The sequence below is a fragment of the Zonotrichia leucophrys genome, chromosome 5, assembly GCF_028769735.1.
Source record: "Zonotrichia leucophrys gambelii isolate GWCS_2022_RI chromosome 5, RI_Zleu_2.0, whole genome shotgun sequence".
Lineage (NCBI taxonomy): Eukaryota > Metazoa > Chordata > Aves > Passeriformes > Passerellidae > Zonotrichia > Zonotrichia leucophrys.
In genome coordinates, this window is record NC_088175.1 from 17226188 (window position 1) to 17252070 (window position 25883).

Consider the following 25883-nt stretch of genomic DNA (forward strand, 5'->3'; position numbering starts at 1 on the left):
AGCCCCAGAAAGGCAGACTATCTACACTCAGGTCTGTGAATCAGCTGCAGTAACTTCAGTGGGTCCAAGAGATACTAAGACAGTCCTGCAGCAGTGACACATCACACATGTGGGCCAACAAGCAATAACAGAGTTGCCACACCTGTATGGACCAGTTGTCAAGTATCTTCAGTCCCTCAACCACAACCCCACTGAGTCCAGCACAAAATGTGCCACAGCCACTGCTGACCCACCGGCCTGTGGAGCAGGGTGCTGGAGGAACATGGAACAACAGCCACACTCCTGCTGGCAGCTCCTCACAGCACAGCAGCACTGAGGTACCTGGGGGAAGAACAGCTCTGGTAAGACCTCACCTGCATCCAGGTCTGGGCTCCACAGCACGGGGAGGATGTGGACCTGTTGGAATGAGTCCAAACGAAGGCCACCAAGTTAATTAGTGGGATGAAGCACCTTTCCTTTGAGAGAACATTAAAAGAATTGGGACTGCTAAGCTTGGAAAAGATAGGGCATTAGGGTGACCCAATTGGGGCCTTCCAATACCTGAAGGGAACCTACTGGAGACATTTCGTAGGATTATGTAGTGACGGGACAAGGGGAAATTATGTCAAACAGAGAGAGAATAGGTTCAGATTAGAAATCAGTAAAAAATTCTTTGCTGTGAGGGTGGTGAGACACTGGAATAGGTTGCCCAGAGCAGTTGTGCATGCCCCATCCATGGAAGTGTTTAAGGCCAGGTTGAATGCAGCTCTCAGCAACGTGATCTAGTGGAAGATGTGCCTGTCAGCGGCGGGGGATTGGAAGTAGATGATGTTTCAGCTCGTTTCCCACCCAGGCCTTTCCATGATTCCACGAGAACGGGCTCCGGGCGAGGCCTCCGTGCCGCGCTGTGCCGGGCCCGCCGGCGGCACGGCCGGGGCTGTGCTGACACCTGGCGGCCGGCGCGGGCACTGCACAGCCCGGGGCCCGAGCGCGGCGTGCGGGGCCTGCTGGGGCTGAGGGCTCGGACGGCCCCGGGAACGGCACCGGCCGCTCCCGCCCTCCCCGAGCCCCAGTGCAGGGTTGGTGTGCGCTCCTGTGTTCCTTAGGCGTGGGATAGAGTTAATTTTCTTCCAAGGGGCTGTTCTTTGGATTTGTCTTGGACGCAGGGTTGATAATAGAGAGATGTTTTTGTTATTGCTGGGCAGGGCTTGCACAGAGCCAAGACCTCTTCTGCTTTCCGTACTGCCACACTGGTGAGGAAGCTGGGGGGAGACTCAGCGGGGACAGATGACACCAACCGATCAAAGGGATATTCTAGACCACGTGGCATCATGTTCAGTATAGAAAGTGGGGGAAGCAGGAGGAGGGAAGGGATGTTTGGAGTGAAGGAGTTTGTCTTCCCAAGTTGCTGTTCCAGCCGATGGGGCCCTGCTGTCCTGGCTATGCTGAACACCTGCCTGCCATGGGAAGCAGTGAATCTATTCCTTGTTTTGCTTTGCTTACATGTGTGGCATTTGGTTTCCCTATTAAACTGTCTTTATTTCAACCCCTAAGCTTTCTAGCTTTTTACCCTTCCAGTTCTCTCCCTGACTGCACTAGTGGGGGAGTGAGCATGTTGCTGCTTGGGGCTTGATTGCAGTCTGGGGTCCATGCCAACCCTAACCACAACAGCTTCTATGAAAATGTACCTCAGTGTTTAGCAGTAGTCAAGAATCAGTAATGATTTTTCAGGAATGATTAGGAAAAGAACAGAAAACCCCCTAGTCTTACACCCCTGCATGTGCAAACTGGCCAGCATTTCAAATGCTGCTCTGATTCTTCATCTCAAACCCCCACAAATTCCATAGGTGAAGGTGGCACTGACTGCAATTGCAAGGCAATTCTGGAAGAGTCACCAGAGGAGGAAGAGGCATCAGGGGACACAGACCTGCTGGGGTAATGAGCTAAAGCCTTCTGAAGGTGAATACTGAGCAGATACCACCAATGTCATCATGCCAACATCATCTTGACCTCTGATTAGGCACTGGAGCCACTCAAACTCTATCAAAGGTTTCAAAATATTTCAAAGATTTTTTTTTCTACGTGGGAATTCCATTGGGAAAGAGAGACTTGTCAGATTACAACTAGCTTCTTTCCACCAAAAGCTGATCTTCCCAAAGTGGCCAACATTTCCCAGTTTGTCAAGATTTTTGTTGTAAAGTCTGTGTTGGCAGTTGGTCACATGGCAAAATGTAGTTCCTGTACAAATTAACATTTTCTAGATTCTATTTTAAAATAAGTATTAATGTACGCAAGGCTTTAATTACTTCTTAAGAACTGTAAAATGTATTTTTTTATTGTTGGTTTAAAAAAGGTATGGTGTCTAAGCCAATTTGTATGTCTCCCATCTTTCTAACATATTTTTTCCAGGGAGACATTAAAGAAAATTTCTATCACCCATAACTTTTCAAGAAACACCAGCTGTAGTTTCTCATGAATTTATTTTTTTTTCTCTTGCAAAGGTCCCTGTGTCAGTTCTGCTAAGGTGGCAGGGGATGACTGGTGGCCCTTACCTCAATGTTTGTCCATGTGCTTTACCTCAAAAGGAGATAATAACAATATATGAGTGTTTTTATTTCCCAATTCCCACTTTTTGCCTTTATCTTTGTAATTAAGTTCATCACTGTCAGCATACAGAGCAAGACAGATTTGGTAACCAGGTTCAAAGGACCAATCCGTCCTTAATGGAAAAAGACCAAACTGTATAGGAACCTGCTGTGTAATGGAACATTGACTTCATTTTTACATTCAATAACTTAGACTATCACAGGTCCTCAGTGTTGGGCCTCCCCAAGCTCAGTGCCACTCTGAGCTTTCTTTCAGTGGTTCTCATGCAATCTTGCATTGCCTGACCTGCTTCCTTGCTTCATTTTTATGTCTCTTCCCTTTCTTCCTCCTCTGTTTCCCCTTCCACAGGCTTCTATGCTGTCTCCTGGTCTTTTAAGTGACTGACTGAAAAGAAGTGAATGAGTATTATTCTAGTAAAGTGAACCTTCTCTGTCAGATATCTTCAAGCTGCTGAGAGGATCTTGAGGAGACAGCCTGAGGTAGGAACAGTAAGGACAGCAAAGATCACAACTCTTCTGGCTCTTCTGCAAGGTGAATATTACAATTTCATACATGCTACAGTGCTAAAAATGCATCAAGAAGCTAGATAAGGGGTATATGTATATATCCATATCTATTTTCCCTTATTTCAACTCTGCCATGTTAAGGACACCAGGTGAAGTCTTTTCTGGCCACCGGGTTTCAACAGTTTTATCTGCTTTACCACAGTTCTGTAAGTTGTGCCTGAAGTACTGGGGATCCTATGTAACCTCTGAATGAAGGTTAACCAGGCTAAAGCACATCTAGCACCTGAGCATGGATGCTTTTAGTGTGGTACTGCTATTTGTTAAGGAATAAAGACTGGACCCAACAAATTAATTTGCTTCTCTTTGAAAACATTAGGAGGCTAAGAGCAAAACTGACCCATTGCTTCTAGCTTTAAAACTAGACTGCAGCATATATGTGCTGAGGGATGGGAATATTTGGGCATGACTAACAGGGCTTTCAGCTGATGAGTCACGTGTCAGAACTGACTGAAAGTCTAGGAGGACTTTTGGGTCCGATGACAAGCAGTTTAGCCTGCAGCAACTGACAACCTCTTGGGAGTTTGCTGCTGAATGCTCAGCTCTCAGAACTTGGACATGATTGCTACAGGCACTGAGGAAGTGCACTTTCAAGAGAATGATAAGTTCTGTAGTGTGAAGGTGGATTTCCAGGGAAAAGTAGGTCTCCTAAGAAGAGAAATCAGAGAGAAGGAAAAAAACCAAGAGTCCCTGAGGATGGAAGAAAAGTTCTGACAGCACAGATATGCTGTCTTTGCAAATCTTTGGCTGCAGGGGGGATAGTGTTGAGCTGATGCTTCTCATCATAGATTTAGGATGAATGAAAATGCCATTCAGCCCTGAGATTCCCGCGAGATTCTCATGGCAAGTTTATCAAATTGGAAAATATGACTTGTAGTTTGATTCAACAGAACTTCTAAGCATTCAGGGTGTTTTTTTCATTTACCTTTTATTTGCATAAGTAGTGGACTGGCCAAAAACATATGTCCCTTCACATCCTAAGATGAATAAGGTTATGTTTATTTGGTGTCAAGCTGAATTAAAGAAAAAAAGGCAAACTAGGAGTCATTCACCTGTAATGCACAGCTGCTGTCTGATTCCAGTCAAGATTGTGCACTAGTTCACCAGTTTGGACTCAGTTCAGTGGGATGCTTTGTTGGTAAGAGGGGAAGTGCTAGGAAACCTGGCTAATTTTAAGCAGAAAAATTCTCCATATCAGAGTGGGGCCTGGCTGTGTTCTAATAGGTGAGCAGATAGCCTGGTGCATGGAGGAAGAGAGACAGAAAAAATACAGAATGGTGGTGAGGAGGCAATTTAAGCATTTAAAAAAAGATGATGATGATGATTATTATTATTATCTTCTTCTTATTATTATTCTTCTTCTTCTTGTTTTTGCAAAAGATCATCATGTCTGGCTGACCATTGCTGCTGATCCCAAGCACCACAGTGGTTTTGGCAGGAAGACAACTGTATACTCAATTGTACAGCTGAGGGTTTAGATGCCTATTTTTCACTTGCCTGTAGCAGTAAGACATAAGAATCTATCAATATCCTGTGTATCCTCTACAAACAGTGGCTGTCTGTGATATTCTGAAGTTGGTCCATTATCATTGATGCTATCTACACTATTTATTGGGTGTCATGGCATTTCTGTTGGTGTCATTCTAGGCTCAGCATTTGCTATGAGTGAATTTTGCCTTTTATCCTTAACAATCCCAGAATAGTCTGAGTTGGAAGGGACCCAGAAGCATGCTGATGTCACCAGCAAAGCTGGCTGCTGGCTGTGCTGCAGCAGAGAGATTTCCCTAGAGCAGTACCCTACCAGAAGAGATTCTGGCCATGCTTTCAGAGGCACACTTGCATCATGGCTTTCCAGAAGGCTGCCACAGGAATCTTTATATTTCCATCCTTATCAATATTCCCAAAGAAGTTGTCAGAGTTGTAGGTTGTGCTCTTTCAAAGAGTTCTATTGGAAGCAGAGATGAAACACGGGCATGACCATGAAACAGCCACTGATACCTGCCTCCAGCTCTCCTCTTATTCTTCCATCACCCAGCTTTTATTCAGCCCATCACTGAGAGATATGAGTTCTCAACTTCTTGTGCAGTTAGACTTTTGTCAGAACAAAGGACTTTTGTTCAGGTTAATTCCATTCTTCTCAGTTACATCTCCTTCTCCCCCTACCTTGAAACAAGACTCAGTAGTAAACCTGGCTTTTTTTCCTTATAATTGCATATGCTTATTTGGTCCTCATCCCAGCAGCCACTGCTTGGCTAGGCTGTCTAATCAAGACAGTTCTGTCCCCCAGATCTTTGATCACTTTAGTTACTCTTCTCTGAATTCTGCTTCCGTTTGAATGAGGGTACCTGAATACCTGAATGGCTATTAAAAGCTGCAAAGCATAGTAGTGCAAGTGTCACTAGCTGTGAAGCACAGCAGCATTGTTTGATGTGAGCTAACAGCGCAAGCCTTTGCTTAAGTTCATCTGAAGCCTTATCCACAGCTAATTCTCACCCAATTAGCTGAAAATCTGCACAGCAGTTAAGAAACACAGTGAAGCTGGTAGTGCAAAAGTGTTATTTAGCTCAGCAAGCATCAATTGCTTGTGTTGGCTTCCAGAAAGGAGGACAGCACCATCTCCTGCTATCCATGGAAACTGCAGACATTGAAAAGCTGAGCAATATCTATTTCAGATGGAAAATACCTTGTTCTTGTAATGCCATATCCTACTTTTATGAAGCACATTAATTTTGATGCTAAAGCAAAACTGTCAGAGAAGTGTTTTATGAAAGTCAGCTGCTGGGATAGGCTTGTGATGAGGATGGACACTCATTTGGATCATACCTGAAATCAATCAATTTGTTTTACGCAGCAAGCAAGTATCACATTCTTTTTTTTCCCCTCAGTGCTCTAAGATCCCGAGGAAATACCTTCTCCAGAAAATCAAAGGCTTTGCTTAGTCAGTCTATGTTCTGAGATGTGTGAAAATTGTGATTCTCTTTGTGTATTTACTTTTCTGAAGGAATTTGGCTGTATTTCTCACTTGAAGGAAAACTTACCCCTCTGAACCTCCATCCCTCCAAGTGTCCACAGCATGTGTACTGTGTACAGGAGCTAAGAACACAATTCAGTAGCTTGCCTGAATCACTTCCATGGGATTTGGATGCTGTTGGGGATCTTGGTGATACAGCCTTTGACCTTACTGTAGATGACATCTAGTTCAGGATGCATTTGACCCATCAAATCCTGCAACTTGGTGAAAGTTTCATTCATCAACTCATTGTGCTACATAGGGCAAGGAAAGTGCAGTCAGTGTGGACACTCAGAGAACAACAAAGCCTATCTTGTGTTCATAAATACATTAGCCATCCTTTCCTAAGGATGGTGCCTTCTGCTATCTCTGCTCTTCACTTTCAGGAAATTCCTGGAGATCCAACTGTAAAATAAGTGTTCATCTTTCTCTTTTTCCATGTTTGAGACAGAAAACGATCTACTAATTTGTGTAGAAATTAGCTTAGTGCAAGATAGGTGTTCATTAGTAAATGTCTTTACCAAAGACTTCTTATTTTTGGCTATTCAAGTGATTCATGTTCATCCCTGAGACAGTCCTAGACAGGTCTCCTCTCCATTCTATTAAGACACAGACTGCAAGTTGAACAGTTTATGGCCACAATGTGCTATAGAGTTCTGAAAAATAAAAATCAGAATCACCCAAGACCTTAAAGGATTAATATCTCCAGCAATGGAGCTTTATAGCCCACAAGAAAGATGATCCTCTCTGGGAAGGGGTCGGGTGTCTTCAGATGAACAGAACCTTTGGGAAAGCTCTTTGTTTCATTGTGTAATCCTGAGAAGTTCCAGTCAGCAGAAGAAGGCCTGACATTTGTTTTTTCCTAAGAATTTCAAACAGCTCAGCATTTCAGAGTTCATGTTGCAAGTTTTATGTTTTAACATATACTGAATGGGCAGTAGCACAGTGTCCTGATTCAGGGGTTTGGAATGTTAGAAAGTAACCTGTCAATGCAAATATTATTGATGCCACTGTAAATTATTCCTCTAAATTTTACTTTGGATTGATTGAGCTCTTAAAGACATGACTATGATTTTGTTCATACCCATGATGACAGGGGAATTGTTCATGTATTATGTTAGTTATATACTTAATTGTTGAAAGTGTCAAGGCAGCTCAGGAAATTTATGAAAGCTTTTGTTTCTGTCATTGTGAAAGGTTAAAGCACTGTATTTTCCCCTAAAGTTTATTTATAGTTTGCCAATGCATTCTTTCAACTTCTTTTTGGAAACTTGAGACCCACTGTTCTGCAGATCCATCTACGAGCTAATCATCTGCTGTGCAATAAGCTCTTGACTGTTACTACTCAAATCCAGTCTTGAACCAGTCAGGGTGCAGCTGGTTATTAGCTTTCATTCAGCACCAAGGGTTTGATGGATGTGGGGTGGCTCTCTGATGAAGCCATTCAGACATCCTGGCACTATGGACAGCAGCAGAGTGACCTACTCCTGGGAATGCAGAGCAGGAAAGCTTGAGCTGATTTTGAGGCTGCTGGCTCTCTCCAGGGCTGACAACCCATTTTGAAGCCATTTGGCATGGCTTAAGCGCATGCCAAGGCTGGGGAACTGCCAGTGCAGCCTCAGGAGCAGCACCATGTCTGGCCTAACAAACAGTGCTGGGGTCAGGCAGCACCTGGAGGGAGCCAGCTTGGGCATTTCTGCATGTTTGACACTGTCAGTCCTGTCCAGAAAAACAACACACAGGCAGCTGAAAGGCACCAGTAGTTTCCAGTGTACTGTGGTGCTGAAGATGAGCATGTGCTGGCTGCTTTGATTAATGATTCCTGAAAATGTTTGATTGTCAGTATGTGCAAGTTGGAACTCTTTATAGAGTAGATTATAGAAAGAATGTAGAGAACAGTCATGCTTAGAAATCTTGTCAGAAGGATTTAACTGTTGTTAAAAATGTGCCTTTGTATGCTGCACCATTGCTTGTACCGTCAAATCCATGCAAAGGTTTCTGGATGTACTTATTCCAAATTCCTCTTATTGACACACTAATTATTCATTCTTTAGAAGTCAAGATAAGCATGCATCACTGAGAAGAGGGGCAGAAAAGGCTTTTATTTATGTTTTCCCTTAAGCTTCCTGTAAAGGACTAACACTTTAATAATTTCTCAAAGATTTAAGACAATGCAAGGTCTTTGGCACTGTATATTTACAATTACTCAGAATTGAAATGCGAGACTCCCTTCCTAAGTATCCCCCCCACATCACAGGTGGAATGAAATCTGTCAGATAGATTAGATGTTTACCTACAAGTATTTGATTGGGATACTGAAATGTCATTGTAAATTTATGCCATTGACTCTTTCACTTGTGAAATGCCAGGTAATTTAGATTTTTGCAAGAGTGAGGTGAAGAGAACAACTGTTAACCCTAAAAAGCAGATTCATAATGAGATGTAGGTTCAAGATCAATTCCTTGCCTCAAAGTTTCTGAAGTGTTTCCTTTTAAATAAATGCATTTCAATAATCTCTTTTAATTTCTCAGAATTTGGCTAAAATTTATTATTATTTCAAATTTTGTTAATTGTTTAGGTTATTAGTAATAAAACTAGCAGGAGCATGTCTATTGCAATGCAGTCCTTTGCATCCATACAGTTTTAGTTTTCCTTTGCAGAATGAGGCCTGATTTCTTGCAGACTTGGAAAATAATTCTCTTTGATCTTAATTTCTGCAGGAAAAAATCTTTACCCTAGAGGAATGCTTGTTCTTCAGATTATCTCTGCTGAAAGCTCTTGATACTCTCAAGAAAGACTATGGATGAATATTACTTATTCTGCTTATTTTTAGTTTCTTTCATTAACATAGTAACAAAGAAACACACGCAAATATAACTTAGGTACAATCCATTACATGAGTGCCCGTCAGCTTTATTTTTAGCTTGTTTCAAGTGTTTACGTTCCAAGTCCCAAATCTAATTTTTGTGAAAACTCTCCTTTAATCACGGTGCTCCCAAATGTGGATGGAGAGCCCTGAGGGCGCTGACACCTTCTGTAACTCCTGCCATGAAGAACCAGTGCATGGATGGGAAGGCCAGGACTGGACTAGAATATACCCAGGTGTCTACCCCATGCTGGTCTGCAATGTAACCTCTGCTCTCACTCAGGACCTTAGGAGCATTTCGCAGTCTCCTATTTTCGAAACAACAGAGGCAGCACATGAAGTTACAATAATATGTGTCATGCTCCCACCTTCCTACAGAGTATACTAAGATTTGGTCTCTTTGGTTTCTTTTTCCTTCCTACCAGCCTTTTAATGTTTTATTTGCATTTTTTAAAATAGGACTGCTTTACTTTCAATGCCTTGAAGCATCCATCTTCTATTCCCCAGACACAGTGATGGAGTATCAAAGTACTTCACAGTATCTAGCATCTTAGGCTGCCCTGGAGAAAGGCAGCTCAGGGGATGAACAGAATTTGTCCTCCAGTGGTAATTCACTCTTTGTTCTAGTTCTGCTGTTAGAAAATGGAAGTGAGTGAAATGTGGTAAAACTACAAGCACCTCTCCAGAGCTAGACTAAATCCAGATTCTGCATGGCTTCTGGAAGAGTTGTCAAATACTAGCTTTTTTTTATTAATGACTGTGCATAAATGAAAGATACAGCAAGTGGCAAAAAAGTCTCTGAAAGGGGCAGTTCTGTGATCCACCCACTTCCTAAAAATGCATAGTGTATGGTCCTAGAGTCTTGAATTTGGAGGGAGATCTGTTCTTTCTGATGGTTGTGACTAGTGCAGTGGCATCTTCTGTGGTCAGGGGATTACTGGCCATCTGTAAAAGAAGAGACATAGATCTAGACATGGTGAGAATGAAGATATCATGTTTAGCAGAAGGCATGCTGTAACCTCAAGGATGACCCTTTCTTCCCATTCTTCAGCAGGCATGTGGAAAACAGTGGTCCCTTTGAATGGGTTTTTCTGTTTTCTCATCATATCTTGTCTCTGTCCCACGAAAGTCTGCAAGCTTCCAAGTCAAGGGGAGTTACCTTCTTAGTTTCTTTCTGTCTTCTAATGTGAAATTCCATGTATCAGGTCCATATATCCATCTGTCATGTAGAGGGATGTGATGTGCATCATATTCAGTCTTGTGATGGGAGGAGGCTGAGGCAATGGGCTGCTTTTGAATGGGTACTTGCTTTAGGGCCCCTCTGGATGGGATTGTGCCCCTTGGGACATTTCCCATTCACTTGGCTCCTCTTGGTAGCACAGCAGATCAGAGCTCAGGCTGGTTGTCTGCCTGCTACAAGGTCTGGCTGTCTGGCATTACACTGGTGTGTGCCTCTCTGAGTGCATGAACAGCATCTCTCCCCCACCTTGGGCCTCCTGTGCAGTCCCCATTCTCACAATTAGAAAGAGAAGTTTCTTTATTAATGTTGGCCAGCAGAAGACATGTTCTTGTTTAGGTCCTTTGTGCTATCAGCTCCTAAGACAATCTGGATGGCTACAGAGAGAGAGAGGAATGCCTCTGGGTGAGCTAGTGACTTTACCTCAAGCCAGGTTAAGAGCAAGGCACACAGACACGTTTATTTACATAATCTGAAACAGCAGGCCCAAAGACTGGGGTGGTTGCAGTGATTTACAAAGACAGGGTGTCCAGAGACAGGCCTACATTAACAGCTTTAAAGATGCCTCTCAACCACCATAGTGTCATTTGCGGGCTCTCGGGATGGTGATGCTAGATCTAGCTGAGAATGCAGCTTGTAAACATTCTGTAAGCAAGCTGGCTTTTCTGAGCTGAATTCCTAGAGTCTGATCTTGGATTGAGAAGGTGTGCTAGCTCTCAATTCTCACCTCTGGAGAAATCTTAGCTGCTTATTCAGTTTTGCCTTTTCAGGGATTATTGACCCCTGTCTTACTAGAAGACAGTTTTGGCTTTCTTTTGCCAGGGCTTGGTAATACTCCTCAATTTTATGTAGTGCTGTGGCATTGCCCTGCGTAGCAAAGACAGTTTATCCTGTGCTTGAATAAATTCTTAGCAAATCATTTACATTGTGAAGGAGAAAGGTAGAGAGAGGGAGGATTTCTTATATTAATAGACACTGCCTGGGTTTTGTGAAAAATGTCCAGATTCTCCTTGCCACATCTAAAATATCAAGACTCACTCTACTTATATTTGATTATCAGAGGAGAGGAATTCAGCTTCACATGATAGCTGTGCCCAGCTGTACGAGTGCCAGTGCCAATTCACATGCATCACACACCTCAAGGTGTAAGTTCTACTTAGAGCAGGGTATGTGTGAATTCATTTATGTCTGCTGTGGCACTGGGAGGGATAGGACTTGCTGCCAACACTTGCTTCGCATTCTCGGAGAATTTCTCATCCAGATTTTCCATGTATGGAAGGTTGGATGGAGGCAGATGGTGAATTTAGCTGACTTAAAAATATTCCTTTTAGAAACAAAACAGAAAGAAACAGATTCTGCAGTAATCTCTGCTGCTCCTGCTTCAAGTGACCTGAAGGAGAAGAGATGTAAAACCTTGAATTTTGGGGAGGCATTTTTCTGGACTAGGAAGGTCAAAAGTTTTAGTACCAATCTCTGTGTTGCCTGCAGGCTTTTTCAAGGCAGGAGCACATTGCCTTGCCCTCGCTTCAATTGTAATTGTACCATATTTTAAATATATGGACTTTTATTAGAAAGGGATAACATATCAGTGGAAATACTGAGCCAGGAGAAGGAAGGCGTTCATGAAATGGAAGGCATTGCATTATTGAGATGCTCAAGGAACACTGGATGCTCACACCACATGCTTGTGGCCATCATGGTAGCAGGTGTGTGGAACATACTGAGGGAAGAAGGGCATTCAGATATTCATGCAAGTCTTTCACAGTGTAGTAACAGCATCTGAGATTATTGAAATACTAATTGGTTTTTTGCTTTTCCTCTGAAGGACTACTAGCACACTCAGGTTCTCACTCTGAACAGACAGATTAGGCAGCTTCATTTTATTCCTTTCTAGTCTGTGTCTCTTGTTGCTTACTGTGCAATGGCTAAAACCATTATGTTTGGGCTACTTATGAAAAACTGAAGTAGCTCCTGAACTTTGCAATCAAAACAAACAATGGCTCAAATCCTCTGGGATTTTAGTAATTTTCTGCTTTATAAGCCCTGAGGGACTTCTCTTTCAGCTCCTTCCTCTCTGACAGACTGCTCTGTTACTGTGGTTTCTCATGCTGCAGGTGTGTTCCCATACACGACTCATAGTTGCTAGAGTCACCTGTGGGGATGAGGGTGAGCCTGTGAGCCAGCCAGAAAGCTCTGGATCTGGATGCCCTGTTTTTTGTACTATCCACCAGGTCTTTATGAACACAACTTTATGAAGTTGTGTTCTCTTACACTACTGAAGGTTCTGAAGGTTTGTTTTTCAGCTATTCTGAAAAAATGCTGATGCAGTTCATCCAACACTGTGTCCTCTCAGCCTCTCTTATTTCTGAACGAAGCACTTAGCAGAATTATGCCAGGAAATCATGTGGGCATTGCCAAGTGAAATCATGCCAAGCGAGGGCTGCAAATGACCTTGGATTTCAGGTAACTCACTATTCATGCCTCAGCATAGTATGGTGCAGTCTCCTCTCCAAAGCTGTTTATTGGGGAAGAAAAGTATGTTAACAATGCACTGATCTCTCCTTTGGTGCTGTGCTGGGGTCTGCAGAAAGATGTGCTTTTAGGTAGAACCTCCAGTCCATCACAGTCCCTATCTGGCTGTAAGAAGTTGTGGTGGGTTGACCTTGGCTGTACGTCAGGTGCTCACCAAGCCTGTCACTCCCCTCCTCTGCAGAACGGGGCAGAAAGTAAGATAGAAAAAGCCATTTTGAATCAAGATAAAGGCAGTTTATTTAGGCAAAAGAAAAGGTCACACACTAAAGCAAAGGAAAATAAAATATTTATTCTCTATTTCCCATCACTTCCCAGAAAGTCAGGCTTTAGTACACATGGTGTTATAGAGTGGTGCATACACATGGTGGTCCAGAAGACAAACATTATAATAATAAATGTGCTGCAGATTCCCATCCTCCCTTCCCTTTACTCCCTGCCTTTCTCTTAGCTCTTATTGCTGAGGAGATGTCATATAGTATGGAATATCCCTTTGGTGAGATTGGATCAGTTGTCCTAGCTATGTTCCCTCCTAAGGTCTTGCTTACCACCAGCCAAGTGGTGAAGAGGGGGGTGTTGGAGAGACACTGATTGATGCTTTGGGAGCCAAAATTTTCCTGTGTTTATCAACACCTTTCTAGCTACCAATACAAATCAAAGAACTATGAGGGCTGCTATGGGGATAATTAACTCCACCTCAGCCAAACCTGACAGGGAAGTTTGTCACTTTACTACTTTGCTCTGTGGAGTGGAATTACCCAAAGATGTGGGAGATGCTCCAGAAATTAACTAAGTTCCTCTTGAGGGACTGGTTTTCAGAGATGCTGGAAATTGAGCAGGTCAAATATTTAATCAATTAAGTCCAGCTTTCCACTGTTAATCTGGGTTCCCATCAGAGACATAGCTGAGAGATTGATTTTACCCATAGTCTGAGTAGTATTTTCAGGGTGAGAGACTGGAATGAAACACATGTTACTTCACTTCTACTGCCATCAGTGTTTGTGTGCACACAACCCCCAAGAGCTGAAAAACATTGAGGTAGGACAAATTAACCAAAAGCAAACTGGCAATGGCTTTAGCTCCTGATGTGTCTAGGTGCTTAATAGAGATGTTCTGGAAGAAAAGAAGGGAGTATAAGAAGGATGGGTCCAATGACTGTATTGGTTTTACTGTCTTCTTAGTGCCCAGGATACCAAGGGAGTAATATAAGACGAGCAACATAAGAAATGTTGGCCAGACAGTAATTAATGTGTAGGTTATAGGTGTATTTAACCCTGTATGCTTCCTAACACAAATAAAGCCATAGAGTCATCAGTTTCACATAGATCTTTTTCTTCAGTGAGCCAAGAGGCATTTTGCCAAGACTATTTTCTTTCAGTGTAACACAGATCCCATGGCCTAACAAAATGCATTTTGTATATCCCAGTTTCAAACTGAAGGAACATTTCCACCAGTTCATATCTGAACATTTAGCATTATTCTCTTAATCTATTTAGAAAAGTTTCTCTGTGTCATGTTGGAGAATGAAATTTTCTGACAAATACATGTTTTCTGTTGGCCAAGCATAAACTGGAATGACTTAGTTATGGTAATTACTGTCACATCTGCTAATGAAGATAACAGTTCCAGACTCACCAGACTGCCACTACATGCACACTTCTGCTTTTCAGAAGCTTGTACATTATAAAAGTATTGCAGCAGAAAATATCATGACTTTCAGAATTTGAACATTTTTGCCTGGGAACAACAGTTGTTTGGATAAAATTGATTATCTTTCAGAAGATTGAACTTGATGAGCAATAATTTTGACTACAAATTATGTCTGATCAGGTACAGTTCTTGAAGGGACGAATTCTCTCACAACATCTCTCCTGTGCATATAGGTCCTTCTACCAAAATGCAGCTGTCTTCAAACTCTAATTGTGTAATGGTTGTGTTGGACTGGGAAGACAGAAAGGTAAACAAAGACATACAGGAGTCCCCCCAGCCTGTCTGTGGCCCTGTAGGGGTTAGAAGCACTGAGGGCTTGTGTTCCATGGCAGAGCATCAGTTGCTTTTGGAGGTAACTCCATTAAAGGACATCAGTTGCTACACAAAACTTTCATGTGCAGAGGAGGAGAGACATTAGGGATGCCCAGGATTCCTATGTTTTTACTCCCACACTGTGTACTCATTGATGACTTCCAGGCCTGAGAGAGGCCTAAAATTCCTATTGCTCTTGAGAACACTGGCCCCACCATTACTGGCTACTCACCACCATAGCACTAACAATGTCTTTGACACTTTTAGGTCCTAGAACATGGTGGTTCAGATTTATGTAAGGCTTAGCCAGATTTTGAATCAAGTGTGAGGCACGCACCTCTTCCATCAGCCTGTGTGCTTCCAAGCATATGGGCTCTGTGCCTGTAATGTCAGCAAAGGCCTTCTCAGGATCTACAGAGAAAAAGTATATTGATGACTGGTGCATTGTGTGCCCATCTCTATTAAATAAATTAAGCTACTTAATAAAATTAAGTAACACTATGCAACAACAGCACAGTTTTACTCCTTATGCATTATCATCCCCTGGTTCTCCCTATGCCTTTATCCCAGACTTTCAGGAGTAAATGTATCCTCCTTTCATATCCACTTGTCATTCACTGACTGGCTGCAGCTTCTCACCAGTCTGCAACGTGACTGAATTTTTTTTTTTTTGGTGTAACTGAGAACTTTTGACATCAGGTAAAAACTTTTTTTTTTCCCCTTAATTTAAGCATGCAGCTGATATTGCCAGCAGAGGTAGGGCAGCTCAGAACATTCTGGCATACAACCAGCAGAAAGAATGCCAGCATTTTCATCTTGGTGTTGTTGACACAGCTGCAGTGAGACATATCAGTGCAGCTGGAGGCTGTATTTCCGCAAAAACCTGTCATTTGGAATTCCTTCATCAAACCCCATATTTGGAGATCATATTTCTTCATGCTGTTATATGCATTCAGTAGTCTAACCTCAAGACAAATTCCCCTCTCAACAAAGTCATTTTCCAGTTCAGTCTGTAGCCTTCAACAAGATTGTCTTTGTTCTTGTGTTATTATGTTTTTTGACTTTCCTTCCATTTATAACACGTTAGAAAGTTCTCTTCCTAAATCATGGATAAATCCTACTGTTACAAAAATGACTGTGAGGCTTGTTTTATCAGATGACTGACTTCACAAGGCAGAAAATAGAGGACAGCCACCAGAAAAGACTAGAAGGGTTGTGGCAAACCCCTGGTGTGCAGACCACAAGTGCTACAGTGTTTCATCAGGAGTGCACAAACAGGGATGCAGTCCCATTGCTGGTTTCAGCTAGCTTTTCCTGCTGCTCTATTAACAACTAGAGGAGACAATAGGGAACAAATAAATATCCCTGGTGTGTAGAAAGTAGTTGAAGAAAGATGTTTAATGTCAAAGGGAAAGCTCTTAAATGGAAATGCCCATTCTCCCCCCCTGCCTTTATCAATAGCCAGATTACATGTGGCCGTTAGAATTCTGGCAGGATCATGTCCTTGGCCTCCTTTTTGGATACTTACCAGTTGGTAGGTACAATTCTGACAGTATGGAAAGGCTAGTGAGTGCAGATGGTCAGAAACCATTCAGTTTCAACTCCTAGGTCAGTGTCAGGAGCTTGCATTGCCTTCTCTGCTGAGGCACCAGCCAGCAAGACAGACTCCTGAGGCCCACTCATTTTGGACATTTCATTCTAGTCTGCCATGAAGCAGATTCCGTTTGGCAATGCAAGCCTAGCAGAGATGTGACTCCCTGGATGTGACAGATCTTCCATTTGTCTGACTGAAGCCCCTCTTCAACATGCTGTGGATGTACTCCTGCATCCCTGCTTCGTGCCCAGCACTCCCTGTGCACTACATGCATGTGGTGTGGCCCCAATGTGGGGAAGGGCTAACTCTGGGGCTAAGCTTTCCTCAGGTTCTTCAGGCCATGTGCAGGGAACTCACAGTTCTCCCACATTAGGTTCTTATTCCTTCACAAGCTACCTTTCTCCCCTTTCTCAATTTCTAAGCCCACCATGCAAAGCAATTTTTTATCTTCGTCCCATTTCCCCACAAACATGCAAGCCAAAACCATACCAGCTGCTCCTACCTCTCTTGAACTGACTGACAACTCCCCAGGCACAGGGGCTGACTCTGTGATCAGACTCTGGGAATGCTTTGCAGTATACTTGTCTTGCATGGCAGAAGAAAAAGCATTTGAATGCCATTGTATATTGGGATTGAGTGTAAGCAGACTCACTGGAAGTGATACAGCTTCTCTTGTCCACAATTCATAGTTTATTTTATAGTTATAGAGAAAGAGAATTTGGAAAATTCCCTTTTAAGGGGACTAAATGCATGAAAAAATTATGAAGTGTTATTTTGCCAAAATAATTTCTGGCTAATAGTTTAATACATATTTGTTTTTCTTCCATGAATCTTCCTTTTCAGTCCCTGTCAGTGCTTTTACTACCTTTTCCCCTTACTCTCTATTGCCCTTTAGAGCTCCAGGCTATGAACCTGTAATTTTGTACCCTTCCTGGGTGTCACCTAGCACTGATGTGGAATGTGGAGCAGTTTAGCTATTTATTCAGATCTATAAGGGGAAAAGACTGGCCAGCTGGCACCCACATCACCACACTTCAACCAGCTCTGCAGCTGCATCTCCTTTATTAAGACCCTTTCCTTCTGCCAGATTTTATTTGTCAGATGATGGGTTTACTTGCATTACTCTAGTGTGAGAAAGACAAAAGGAAGGGTAAAAATAGGCTTAAATCCCATGTAAAAAAGTCATGAGACAAGTCATGTGCCCAGTACATTAGTCAGTCCCACAGTGTGTGGACTGAGCCTTCTGAGGTAGATTTAGAAATAATTTTGGCACTTCATAAATTGCATTATGAGCTATTTAAATATAGAAAAAACAAGCCTAGAAGAGTTGTCCCCCATGCCTTACAGTAATTGCATTCAGAAACAATTGCATACCTAACAACAAAGGAAAATAAGAAATTAACATGTAATGACTAAATGACAGGCCAAAGGAGGTTTAGAACTTTGAGGGGAACTGTAATGCTGTTAGGAAGTCAGGCCAAAGAGCTGTGAGCAGCCCTGGCACCTGACTCTGCTGTGTACAAGCAAGGCCTGAGAGCAGCAAGTTCAGAAAACCCTGCTGCCCCCATGCCCTGCCTGTCCTGGGCAATGAAGAGCTCAGACAAGATCTGGTCTCAAAAGATGCTGAGCTCTGACATCTCTTAGAGGCAGTAGGGGCAGCTCGGTGGAATGTCCTGGAAGCTGGTACTGCCAAGTCCTCTAATGATTCATTTTGCTTTTTCCAAGTGCTCCCAGATGGCAGCTCCCACCTCTGGCCACTGGTACTCTGGATCCCTGTTTGCCACCCTTGTTCTCATTGCTGCCTGGCCTCAAGAGAGAAGCCTTCCCAACTGGTGATCAGCTTGGTGCAACCACAGTCCCTCTTAGCTGCTGCTGATTTTCCTTTGGCCATTTCTGAGAATTTCTGGAGTGAGTTTGCTAGTAAGTAAGCCCTGCACCTGCATCCTTCTCAGATTCATTCTCAGTGTCACCACTAGTGAGTCACAGGTTCATCAGCTTTTTCTCTTCTGTAAATGAAGAGTTCACAGCCAGCTCCTAGATCCTAGGTGTATGTTTCTCACACCTACACAGTAAAAGCACAGCTGCTTTGTGTTAAAACATCTCCAGGAGGAATGATGCCACTTGTAAGACCTGAGTTCTTGATTTATGCTGCTTATAAACAAACAGGAGAATCCTATGTGCTGTTTGCAGGGGCTGTCCCGGTGTTGTGAGAAAGCCCTGCAGAGCCTGTGGTTGCCCTGTGCTGCCACATCACCCTTATGTGACCTCACCTGCACCTTCTGAATCCTAAGGGTGACATTCAGTACCAGAAACCCCATCATTCTGGGATCCAGTCAGCTCACAATAACTGAGAATAGCTATGGTTTTGGCTGTGGACCTTCCCCCTTTCCCCCTAGATGTATGAAAAAGTCACGCAAAGCCATTGCTAAGTGTTCTTGTCTCCTTTAAGTTCATGTTCCAGTTTGTACAATTTCATGATGAAGTTAGACTGTGGCAGTTATAGTGTTAAATGAGATGAAGATAGGAATGTATTCACCTTTTTAGTCTGGAACAGATTCAGACTTTTCTACTGCCAAATTCCCAGTATGTTCAGTAATAAAGTGTGGCTTGTAAACATGTCAGCAGTTAATGGGGCCTTGAATCAAGTACTCACTCATTCCACCAACTACTGTTGGTGCCAAAAGTGGTTCAGTGCTTATTATTTTACATCTTTTTTACTGAGGACTTTTTGACTTTTCCTAAGGTGCTAAAACCTGTAACAGAAGAGGCTTTCTGATAAAGCTTGAGCAGAAATAATTTATAGACTTAGAAATATTTTTACTTCCCAAATAATAGGATAATTTTTGTGGCTTTATTCCCTTAGGTTCTACAAAGATCTCTCAAACTGTCCAGTCATTAGAGACCGTGGAAGGATTACATTTGGATAAAAACCAAAATACCACAAAATCCAGTGGAAGGCTTGACCCTGAAGTAGGTGACCATTGTCAGCTTTGTTTGTATTGCCAAAATTTGAAAATATTTTTCTAGTGTAGGCCAAACAACTGTGGCTATTTGGCCACAGCTGCTTGCTTGTTTGTAGCACCAGCTAACATTCTTCTCTGATTTCAGTCTGAGTATTCTGATGTGGGTTGGGTTCTGAAGATCTTTTCTTAGATCTTTCCTTTCAAGGAACAGGCTGGTTTTAAATGACCCAGTCATGAGCTCCTAATGTTGCAGATCCTTCCTCTGGAGAACATCCTACATTCTCTGACTAGAAACCAATGATGGATTGGTTACTGCAACAGGAGATGGGAGACCACAGTCTAGTGCTTTGCCAGAGACATCTGTGGGATTTGAGACAAGTCCCTGCTTCGATGGTCTATGGTGTTCTGTAAATGGAAATTTGAAAAAGAGTGGTAGGATTATTATTTATATACATTATAACATCATCTCAGATCCTAGCTGTGGACACTCATTGTGCTAATTGCTAATGGGAGAAATGGGTCTCAATGTCTTCACAAAGAACTCCAGCTGAAAGAACCAATCAAGTTCTGAAAGAATGGCTGGGGGGATTTTACAAGAAATGGATGTTAATGTCTTCGAAATGGGCCATAATGTCTTAATGAATATTAAGCTGCATTTTTTGAAGTAGCTAGATAATCTGAGTCTCTAAACTTTAAGGCAATATGTAGTAGGTGGTTTGGGAAGTCTTTACCTTCCTAGTGCCTCAGCTAATGGGGAAAGGAAGAGGGCAACCTGCAGTCAGGAGTTTAGGAGAAAAGGAGGCTGTGTCCTCCAAAAATTTGAGAGAGACCCCATGGAAGTAGGGCCAAATGGACTTGTATGGCCAAGTATGGCCAAAGTTGCAAGATTCCTCTGTCTTTTTTGTGAACACTGGCTTTTCACAGTGTGATTTTCTGCACATCAGTAAGTGTTTAATTTAATTATGACCCATGAGATGGCAGCTGGTCACCATGAAGGGGGCAGTTTGGCAGCATTCATCAGTGCAAAAGGCAGGGATAATATGAATCTTGACTTCATTGCAGGTACTCAGAGTTTGGAAGAAGGCTACTGAGATTATAAATCAGAAATGTGTATTTGGTCTTAAAAAGCTGTAGTGTGCTCAGCTCAATCTGTTTGCCTTCAGGTGTTGAAAACGTGATTGTGGAGTGAAGCACAAACGTTCTGGACTTCAACCAGGACTTCGCTTTTCATATACAACTGCCTGGTTTCAGCACGTGATGGATCTCAACTTGCAAATGGCAGAGTACTCATAGCCAGGTGAGGACTGATTTTGCCAGCTTCTGATGACCTCTCAGCAGCACCAAGTGAGGGCACACTCCTGCTCTGCTGTCTTCCCCATCGCCACTGCCGCCTAGAGGTTGTGCTTTGCAAAACCTTAGCAATTATCAGTGCTGTTCGAAAAGCCTGTGCAACATCTGGAGCAAAAGGTGGCTTCCCAGGGGACAAGAAATCATGGAAATTTTCCTGTTTGTATTTCTGGAGAACAGGGGGTGAAAATTTTTGTTTGAAACCACAAATTTCAGGGTGGCGGAGCCATAAAGCAACTTTCACTCAGCCCAGGGTCACAGCTTCTGACCCCTCAGGCACAGCACGGCTGCCGGGCCCCTCCGCAGGCTGCGCTCCTGCCCCACCCCGGCCGGGGCCGTCCCACCACGGGCCGCGGCCTCCCGGGAGCGGGCGGCCCTGGAGCGGCGCCCGGGGAGGCCCAGGCCCGAGCCGGTGCGAGCCCCGGGGCCGGACGCGGTGAGTGCCCGGGCACGCCGGGCGCCGGCGAGCCCGCGCCGTGAGGCCGTAGCTGAGGCGGGGCCGGCGCGGCGGCGGGGCCGGGCTGGGGGCGGTGGAGGCCGGGCCGGGCGGCATGATCGGCACCGTGCTCTGCTACGTGCTGCTGCCGGCGGCGCGGCTCCTCCAGGCCCTCCGAGGTAACCCGGCCCCGGGCGGGCGGCGGCGGGGGCAGGGGGAGCTGCCGGGGGTGGCCCGGAGGGGCGGGGATGTCTCTCGCCGTCCCCCGCCCCGGCTTGAGGGGGGGTGCGGCCCGGCGGCCGGGGCCGGCGCAGCTGCCCCGGAGCTCCCCAGGCCCCGGCCCTAGGCAGATGGGGCGTGGGGCTGCCGGGCCGGGGCTGCTGGCCCCGGGCAGCGCGGGGAGCTGCGTGCGTGGAGAGAACAGCTGCCGGCTGTTGTGCTGCAGAGGCAGAGTGCGCTTTGCGCAGGGGCTCCAGCTCCTGCCGCCAACCTGCTCTCCAGGCTGGGGGAGATACTTGGAGATGGGCAGCTCAGAGATCTGTGATCCCCCAAGGACCTGCGGGTGACTTCGTGGATGGACTTATGTTTTGTGTGCATCGCTATTTCACTTAGTTTCCCTAGATCCTGCTGCTACTTTACAATCCCTGATTACTGAGCTCATGTAAATCCACCTTCCAGCCTGAACCTGGCCCTGGGCCTGTAGCAAATACTGGACTGGCACGCTGTCTTTTGTCATAGTGAGCAGCGAGCTGACTTCTCTCAAATTCAGCTCCTATTGTGTATTAACAGGCTTTTGCAGGCACTCATCGTGCCTGGTCAGGGGCGTGTGGAAACATTACCTTGGTGTGTTGGTGTTTCTGACATTAATGAACTTAATTACAAACCGACAGAGAGGAGTATGGTTCTTAAAGCTCCATTTCTGACACATACAGAAAACTTTGACACAAAAGATATAGTAAAACTATACATGAATGTTGCTGACTCCTCTATGTTACTGCTCTGGCTGACTGACAGGGATGCAGAGAAAAAAGTGATTTGTAATCAATAGTAATTGCTAGTTAACAGTAGAGACAAGTGTCTGTGCAGAATTCATAGCGAAGCGTAAATGCCGTCTCTTGTTTAGATGCAAGTGAACAGAATCTCTGTCTTTTTCTACTTTACTGCAGAAATATTACTGTGTTCAATGTTACATTAAAAACAGTTTAAAATGGTTTTATTTTTTTGCCACATGTCAGTCATCAGGTGATCTGTAATTCTTATCAGAATTTCTTCTGTGCATATACTCTCTCTAATGAGGCATATGTTGGTCCCTATGTGTCTTCATTTTTCATCTCTTAGTAACAGAATGGTTTTTCTTCTACAATGCATTCTTGTGATGTATTTTACTCTTTCAGCTGACTGCTATTTCTTGCTCAGTCCCTGGAAAGAAACTTGCTCCAAAAGATGGTCTCCAAGACCTTAGCTTCTTAGCCCATGCACGATCAACTAACTTTTAGAGACTGCCTTTACATAAGTTGCTGAGAGCTGATATTTCCACAAGGCCTTTCAGCTTGGCTGACTCTCTGTGCTGCTGCATGAGTTAGAATTGCATTCTCTAGATTTGATAAAGCCATTGCTATTGTTTGCAGTTTCAGTGACTTGGACTAATATGACTGGATTTGGACTGTGGCTTAGCATTCTGGAGGAGGCAGGGGAAGTTATTTAGACTGTAACTGTTTTCCCTCAGAGAAATAATTTATTTGGGTTACTATACTGAATTGTTGTATTGCACAGAGTTACAGCAAATGCGTTGGAATAAGAAAATAATGAGTAAGAAAGCATTTCTGGCTGTTTGATTTCGATTTTGTTTTTAAATGACAGATGCTTTCTTTACCTATCGAAAGAATGTGCTTCTGGCGAAGAGCCCGTCCACCCAGATAGAAGGTGTCTTTGCTGCAGCCAGAGGAAGATCAGTTCCAGAAGAGCAAGAAGCCCTTCTCCAGCAGTGGCTGGAGGAAGGAGCAGGGAATTTGCCAGCCAGTGAGAGTGTTCCAACAGTGAGGAAAGTATCAGTTACACTCACTAGTGACTGGTTAGAAGGTTCAGAGCTATTGATGACCAGCCTCAGTGACCTGAATACATCTCCGGAACTCACCCAGTGTGCTGATCAGCAGCACTTGGAGCTAAATGCCTTGGCTTCTTCAGAACTGCAAGATCATGCAGTGGCTGAACTGGCCAGATTACCATCAGAGGAAACAGTGACTGTAGCAGGCAGTGCCCCGTGGGCAGCTGTGGTCCCACAGACAGATCACCAGACAGCTGGCTGTGCTGGTATCAACGTGGAGGTGCTGAATGATGACCCAGCTGTGCTGGCCTGGAGTTTAGCATGTGATGCAGAGGCAGTGCCACCAGTGCTCCCAGCCCAGCCCATTCAGGAAGCGGTGCCGTTTTATCCTGTCTCATTGGAGGTGCCCTACCATGGTCAGTGATGGCTCTGAGTCTAATGTTTAGTTTGGGTTTGGCATTTGTATGAATGTGGTCAGGTTATCGTGTTTGGGCTTGCTGTCAGCAAGACATTGATTGCCCCTGCAGAGTTGACAGGATCTGCTAGTGAAAACTGTAAAGTGAGTTTTTGCTGAGGAGGGGCTGGTCACAGCTAGTGGTTTCTGTGCTGTGAGACTGTCTAGTCTGAATATCAATATATGGTCCTTACTGTTTTCAAATGATGGCTTTGCACTCTAGGAAGCACTGAAAAGTGGGTCTGGTGTTTCAGTATGCTTGACTCTGGTCATGTGTTATGCATCCCTACAGACAACTATCCATAGATATACAGAAAGAACACCTGAAAACCAGAGTGGGTGTGGGTTTGCTCAGAGGCTAGAGTGCCCTAGCTTGGGGAATGAGAATGGCTGTTCTCTGGGTCCCAGGGGAGCCAAAGTATCAGCAAGGTACCTAGTGCGGCTGTAACTTTGCTTTTTTGTCTCTTGCATATAGAGATCTTATGGAGAGACTGGGAGGATCTTTCTGTCCAGCCCTGTGTCTTAGAGCAGGTCTCAGAAAACACTCCCCTGTTTGAATTTCGAGTCATGTCTTACAACATCCTTGCCCAGGACCTGGTGGAGCAGGGCCTTGATCTCTATGTACACTGTCATCCAGACATCCTGAACTGGAGCTACCGCCTTCCAAACCTTTTACAGGAGATCCAGCATTGGGATCCTGATGTAAGTATGACTAAGCCCTCTCTACATCAGTGTCACCAGAATTCGAATTCCTTGTTTGATCTAACAGTATTAAGAAAAGAAAAAGATGGGGGCAAGTCCTAGGAAGATGCTGCCTGCTTGGTAACTGGACACTGATTGGTCTGAGAGTGTGGACTTTCACAGACCATGTTTTTGGTGTCTGTCTTGCTTTGGTTGTAGAAACTAGTCATACTTAGATAGCAGGGCTTAACTTTTATAAACACCAGAAGTAGAGGAAGAAAGACCTGTCTTCTAAGGCAGTACAGGAGGAGAAGTCTGCATAGAAGAGGACTCCATGAATTTCTTATTCTTTGAGTCCTCTTTGTGGGATGAAGGATCTTTTATCTCATTGCTGGAAAACTGAATGATGTGCTACTGTGACCCAGAAAGTTAGTGCTTTTCATCTGGAAAGTACGGGACAGAGTTGCAGTGATGACATTTCTGTTTGGAGGGTTGGTGTGTGAATGCACTTTTCCACTTTCTTCCTTCCCCAAAACAAGGTGACTAGCGAATACTTGTGGAGCAAGTGAGGTCTCTGCCTTCCTTCCAGGTTCTGTGTCTCCAGGAGGTGCAAGAGAACCATTACTGGGAGCAACTGGAACCAACATTCAAGGAGATGGGTATGTCCTGCTTTTGTGGGTCTGTACATTCAGCTCATGGGACTGGCCAAGCAGTGCTTCCTGCTTAACATCTTCAAAGTGCTCAGTTTCAAGAGACCTCTTCCTGTTTGCAGGTGGCTGCTGGCCCTACTTCTTAACTGTCTGCCTAGACCTTTATCCTTTCTTTTGCAATTGATGTCTCTGAGTTGAAAGATAAGAATAACAAAACAGAGGGCCCTAGAAGGACAAGGAGCGAGGAAATACTTCCAATAATTAATAATGAAGGGTGGTTATTGGAAAAGAATTGGGTATATTTGCTGTACCCCAATGTAGTAGGAACCTTTTCTATACAGACTTGCTGAGCCTGAGGTAGTGACTGGATAAACCTTTTAACAGGTGCTGGTTTCTTTTCAGGCTTTGCTTGTTTCTATAAACGGAGAACCGGAACGAAGACAGATGGATGTGCAGTGTGCTATAAGCGCAGCAGGTTCCAGCTGATCAGTCTCAGCCCCATAGAATACTTCCGGCCTGGCCTGGACATCCTCAACCGGGATAATGTGGGCTTGGTGCTGCTGCTGCAGCCGGTGCTCCCAGAAGGTCTAGGTCTGAATGCAGTCAGTCCTCTGTGTGTGGCCAACACTCATGTGTTGTTCAATCCCCGTCGAGGAGATATCAAACTGGCCCAGGTGGCATTGCTGCTAGCAGAGATTGACAAAATTGCAAGAACTACTGAAGGCAGCTACTATCCTGTCATCTTGTGTGGAGACCTGAACTCTGTACCTGATTCTCCACTCTACAAATTCATCCGGAATGGTGAACTTTCCTACCATGGGATGCCAGCCTGGAAGGTAGTTGCCAGCCAGAATTGGGATTGGATAGCTCTTTATTGTCCGCTGCTAGAGAAATGCATGGC

The 25883-nt window shown here is 44.2% G+C and overlaps 1 protein-coding gene across 6 annotated transcripts in view; it reads left to right on the forward strand.

Annotated features, from left to right (window-relative positions):
- Positions 1 to 25883, forward strand: part of ANGEL1 (angel homolog 1) — a 109768-nt gene that overhangs the window by 75075 nt on the left and 8810 nt on the right. For 2 of the 6 annotated variants that reach the window (XM_064714457.1, XM_064714458.1), the window contains exons 2-8: positions 18133 to 18327; positions 19271 to 19377; positions 20534 to 20667; positions 23014 to 23613; positions 24127 to 24353; positions 24922 to 24991; positions 25385 to 25818. In XM_064714457.1, coding sequence (XP_064570527.1) covers positions 23247 to 23613; positions 24127 to 24353; positions 24922 to 24991; positions 25385 to 25818 — 1098 coding nt within the window. In that variant the 5' untranslated portion in view covers positions 18133 to 18327; positions 19271 to 19377; positions 20534 to 20667; positions 23014 to 23246. Of the gene's footprint in view, positions 1 to 2991; positions 3118 to 18132; positions 18328 to 19270; positions 19378 to 20533; positions 20668 to 21075; positions 21154 to 21221; positions 21333 to 23013; positions 23614 to 24126; positions 24354 to 24921; positions 24992 to 25384; positions 25819 to 25883 lie in introns of those variants that run through there. The other 4 variants (XM_064714454.1, XM_064714455.1, XM_064714456.1 and 1 more) reach the window with 3 other exon arrangements.